The sequence below is a fragment of the Coffea arabica genome, chromosome 6c, assembly GCF_036785885.1.
Source record: "Coffea arabica cultivar ET-39 chromosome 6c, Coffea Arabica ET-39 HiFi, whole genome shotgun sequence".
Classification (NCBI taxonomy): domain Eukaryota; kingdom Viridiplantae; phylum Streptophyta; class Magnoliopsida; order Gentianales; family Rubiaceae; genus Coffea; species Coffea arabica.
The window spans coordinates 47,865,047-47,870,363 of NC_092320.1; the positions used below are offsets into that span (position 1 = coordinate 47,865,047).

General features: G+C 40.1%; 1 protein-coding gene across 1 annotated transcript; it reads left to right on the top strand.

The window, feature by feature from the left end:
- Positions 1-292: 292 nt before the first annotated feature.
- Positions 293-1,978, top strand: LOC140008771 (uncharacterized). Its single transcript, XM_072053643.1, has 5 exons — positions 293-672; positions 721-967; positions 1,055-1,172; positions 1,295-1,476; positions 1,616-1,978. The coding sequence occupies exons 1-5, from the start codon at positions 293-295 to the stop codon at positions 1,976-1,978; spliced, it is 1,290 nt and encodes a 429-aa protein (XP_071909744.1).
- The last annotated feature ends 3,339 nt before the right edge of the window (positions 1,979-5,317 follow it).

Sequence of the window (5,317 nt, forward strand, 5' to 3'; positions counted from 1 at the left end):
TATATATTAAGTGACTTGTTAAGCTTGAATGCTTCTGCATTTTTGTATTCATGTTGCTCTCATCGAAGTGTTTAGTTCGGTTTTCAATGGAATGGAATTGCTTGAGTCCTGGCGAGAGTTGGGCAGGCGTCCGCCGATACCCTTTGGTCCGCCTTAGGGAGATGTGCGGCGTCACAGGTTGTGTCAGGTCATCCTTCTGCGGGTGTTGTCCTGGCAGAATAGGTTGCTGTCACAAGGAGGGAGGATTGTGTTGTTGAAACATGTCCTCTCTGCTATGCCAACATACCTGTTGATGGCGGCTTCGCCTCCCAAAGCTGTTTTTAAGGAGCTGGAGGGTATATTCGCTAATTTTCTATGGGGGTCGGGTGACAACGGTCCCAAACATCATTGGATTCGGTGGAAAGATCTATGTGTTGAGCGTGAAGAAGGAGGGGTTGGGCTCCGCCTGCTGGAAGATATTCACCGGGCTTTCTCCATCAAATTATGGTGGAATTTTCGATCCAAGTCGTCCTTATGGGCCTCATTTATGCATGCTAAGTTTTGCCGGGTAGTGCATCCTAACCTGGTGTTTTCGGAGAAGGGATCAGAGGGGTGGAGAAGGATGGGGAAAGTCCGAGCCTTGGCGGAAAGGAACATTGGATGGATCATCCGGTCCGGAAATGTGAATTTTTGGTTTGACAATTGGCTAGGTTCTGGGGGTTTGGCGGATTGATTGGATAGTGTGTCGGACCATAAGGTGGCAGACTTTGTGCATGGCGGTTCCTGGGACGTTTGCAAGATTTCACAACGGGTACCGCCGGATATAGTTGCGGAGATTGGCCAATTGCATCCACCTGGAGGGTCGCTGCCTGACCTAATGGTTTGGCGGCCGGAGCCATCGGGACGTTTTAGTCTCAAGACGGCTTTTTTCTTGGTCCGGCATCATTCTAGGCCTACGCCTCTTTTCAAGCGCATTTGGCAGCTAGGGGTACCGCTGAGAGTTTCATTTTTTCTCTTGCGCCTGCTGCGCGATCGCATTCCCTTGGACTGTTTTGTATGGAAGTTGGGGGTGCAGGGACCGTCTCGATGTTCGTGTTGTACATCTCCTGAGATTGAGACTACGGAGCATGTGTTTTGTGAGGGGGCTATGGCACGGTTTGTGTGGCAGTTCTTTGGGGCTCCGATTTGGGCAGGTTGGTCAGGGTCTTCGTTTCGCGTTTGTCTGGTAGCCTGGTGGGAGGGGCGGCATCAAAATAAGTTGTTGAAGTTTGTCCACCAGGTTGTCCCTTTGTTGATCTGCTGGCATCTTTGGAAGGCTCGGAACGGGGCGAAGTACGAGAGCAAAAGGATTGTGGGGGCTCAAGTATGCCATTTGATCTTCTCCGAGGTGATACAGTTGTTCAGGATCCAGTTTCCGGGCTGTCGGGTACCGTCAGGGTCGTGGGTCCATTTTTATTTGGCCATATCGAAGTGGAAAGCGGGATCTCACATAGGCTGGTAAAATGGGTGCGTGCTCTCCACGGAAGCCTAAAACTTAACACGGACAGTTGTTCTAAGGGTAATCCTGTTTGGAGTGGAGGAGGGGAGGATGGTGCTGGCATTTTCTTGTTTTTTCGGCTTGGCTTCAAGTGTGCAGGCTGAGGCCCGTGCCCTGTTGTTTGGGGTCAATTTGTGCCTCCAGCGGGGCATCGCCACCTTTGACGTTGAAATGGACTCGTTAACATTAGTTCGCATTTTGAATCGTTTAGCTCATTGCCCATGGGGCATCCACACGGAGGTGCAGCAGTTGATGGCGGTAGCGTCTTACTTTCCGCGGATTCTTCACTGTTACCATCAGGCGAACCAGGTCGCCGATATGTTGGCGAATACTAGATGCCAGCGGGCCCGTGACGAGATATATTTGGCGGCTGCGGAGTTGCCTTGGTTAGCGCGAGGGGCTTTATTTCTAGATAGGCTAGGTATGCCTTCCCTCCGCCAGTTTGTTATTAGGAAGGGGTAGTTTTTTATTCAGGCATTGGCGTATGTAATTTTGTTCTTCCGATAAATAACATATCTAATATTTTTTAAAAAAAAAATGTAAATACGTGTACTAAATAGTACTTGTACTGAACAGGGAGATGTAATACAATTAATACTAATAACACTATTAATTAATAAACTATTACTAATTAAACTAATTCAAATACTAATCAAATGTAATAAATTAATGCTAATTAAATAAAATAAACTACTGATGTAATAGTAATCATTTAAATCAAATATAATCAACTAACAAACTAATACTAATTAAATATAATAAACCAAGTCATATTCGAATGACATATGAGGTTTGTCTGCGATACCTGTTGGTTTGCTGAAGATTTTGGCCGACCACCACCAACTTTAGATCTCAGAAGTCCACTTGTTTTTTTATGACCGATAAAGGAAACAAATGCATACCAATAAGCGACAATATATGTGAACTAACTGGCTGCACAATGGTGGAAACATAATTTGGGCAAGAGTTCTTCGAGATTTTCTTTATAATGGAAGGAAGAAATTAGGGAGACGATGAGTGGAAGGATACAAATGGGGTTGTGCGAGTCAAATTGACAAATTCAATGATAAATTTATAACCAAACGCAAGCTGCATTGACTGTATCGACATGATCCAGCCGTTCATCTAGAATTAATCAACGACTTAAAAAAAATAAAAATTTCAGTGGAGTGTATGTATCATTAATCATAATTGATCAACGGCCCAAAGACTTTTACCGCGGGTTAATGGATGCGGCTATATCAGATGTTGAATGTGGCGTCTGGATTTTTTTTTTTTTTTAAATACTTCACACTGTTGATCAACTATTAATCAATGGTGTTGAAACTACATTGCATCTAAAAGTGGATTCCGCTAAACAGTCACTGCAATGCGGTGTCTTCAATTTTTTTTTAAAAGAAAATTCGCACCGTTGATCAACAGTGCACATGTTTAGCCACATCCAAGCTAAGCTAGTCTCTGCTTTTTAAAAAGATTATTATTTATTTAAATTGCTATGCGACTTAAAAAAACCTGAAATAAATTCAATTTCCCTCAATGCGACTTTTCTCATTAGCGACGACCCTTACTGTAGCACTAATTTGTTCAAAACACAAAATTTGATATGATTTCTTATTTTGGCATTATTTACAGAAATTTGCTGGGTTGAGGCCCCATGGGAGATATTTTGCCCCATAATTTTAGAAAGTGCAACTTGTTATGCTTATGTCGGCTGCCATGGTATTAACTGGCTCCCACTTAGTTGGCTATTAAAATGATATGTGATAGTGAGATCGAATTGATATGGCACTAGTAGGTCCTGCATTGAGTGATTGGGTAGTTGGAAAATTAGTCATTTAATAAAATATCTATAATATTTAAATTAAAGTGAATAGTACTCAATTTCTCATTCGTGAATTATGTTTTGAATTTCCAAACTCATGTTTTTGTAGATATCCCAAAATTTCCCAACTTTTTAAGTAGCATGAAGATAATAGAGGCAGTCTTAGATATTAAGTGGATAGTTGGTATGCAAAAATTTTAAGTTGTTGATCTTAGTCCCTAACTTTTGATGTTTACAAAACAATGGATGATACTAATATCTTCTCAAAGATCCTTTCAGTTATGAAGCAAATCAGATTCAAAGATCAAGTGCAATTGAAAGAAACAAAGTTTGCTCTAAAAGCTATCGGACGCTTGTGAAGACAGAATCGGACATCCGATAATTTTTGCGCAACTTCGGACGCATGAAGAACTCCATCACCAGACGTCCGAAGGAAAAAAGACATTCTCCCTAACTCACTGACCTCGATCGGATGCAAGCATCGAACGTCCGATAGGATCCTTCAAATTTGACGAAAGCTGTCGGACGCTCACAAAGACAATGCCCGACGTTCGATAGAATTGAGATATTTCTTCTAACTCATTGTCTGCTTTTGGACACAAGCACCAGACGTCCGATAGAATTAAAGAATTTCTCTTAAGCTCACTGCCTACTATCGGACGCGAAATTCAGACAGACCGGACGTCTGATACCCCAACGACTAGTTGACTGTTCAGCTACTTTCTATCCGTTGGAAGCATTAATGAAGCATTTTCTTGGTCTTATATAAATAGCGCATGATCAGAAACTTCAAATAACTTTTGCACACTGAAGATACAAAAGATCTAGAGTAATTTTAGTGAGAAAACACTCTTCAAGGAAGATTTGTAGTCTTGGTAGTGTGAAATTCATTGTAAACTTTTCATTTGTGAGTGAATACTTCAATAGTGTAGCTCTGTGAGGGTTGTCTTGAGGGATAGTAAAACTTCCTAATTTGATCGAATGGAGTTTGGGGCAAGGAGGAAGTGAACCTTCCTTTGTACACAAGATTGGTTGTATTTCATCAATTTGAAGAAACTTGTTTGAATTGATCTACAAGTTCAAGAGGATCTTGGTAGTCAATTGGTTTGCAATTTCTTTCTTCTCATTTACTTATTGTTATGTTGTGATCTTTAAATTATTTATCTCTTCGACTTCTCTCAAGTGATATTGTTCATTCATTGACTAATATATATTGTGTGATCACTTAGAAAAGAGGGTAAATTTCATTTTGAGCGAAAAAGTGCCCATAACTTGATTAGTTTTATAATCAACCTAATTCATCCCACTCTTAAGTTGTCTTCGATTCTTACAATTGATATCAGAGCTTGGTCTCCTTGAGATTAAGTTCAATCGGTTTAGGAGTAAAAACGACAATCAATAATGCCATATTTTTTGAAAGCCATTCTGTCATTAGACCACCTATGTTTAATGGATCAAATTATGTGAGTTGGAAAGAAAGAATGATTATTTTTTTGCAATCAATTGATATTGAATTGTTATTTATTATTAGTTAAGGTTCATATGATGCCTCTCTTATAGATAAAAATACTCATAGATCTAGACCAAAAATAAGAAGTAAACTGACTGCTATGGATAGAGGTCATCTCACCTTAAATGCAAAAATCATGAATGTGTTATATTGTACTTTAAACTCAAATGAATCTATTAGAGTCAAGAATTGTAAGTCCGCTAAAGAAATCTGGGACAAAGTTAGAGAAATTCATGAAGGAAGTGAGAATGTGAGAGAACAAAAGAAGTCTATTCTGGTTACCAAGTATGAATCGTTCAAGATGGAATCTCATAAAAACATTGATAATATGTATTGTAAATTCAACGACCTCATTAAGGATTTAGAGGTGCTAGAAAAGGAATACTCTCTAGGTGAGAAAAACAGAAAAATTCTGAATGGCTTAACCAAGGATTGGGAGAGTAAAGTGACTGCCATTGAAGAGCTTAGA

Bases quoted from the DNA above. Each gene is read 5' to 3' on its own strand.
- LOC140008771 (XM_072053643.1), top strand. From the start codon at position 293: ATGGCGGCTTCGCCTCCCAAAGCTGTTTTTAAGGAGCTGGAGGGTATA. The intron at 1,173-1,294 runs GTTGGTCAGGGT...CATCTTTGGAAG, and splicing joins TGGGGCTCCGATTTGGGCAG to GCTCGGAACGGGGCGAAGTA. The intron at 1,477-1,615 runs GTAAAATGGGTG...TCAAGTGTGCAG, and splicing joins GCGGGATCTCACATAGGCTG to GCTGAGGCCCGTGCCCTGTT.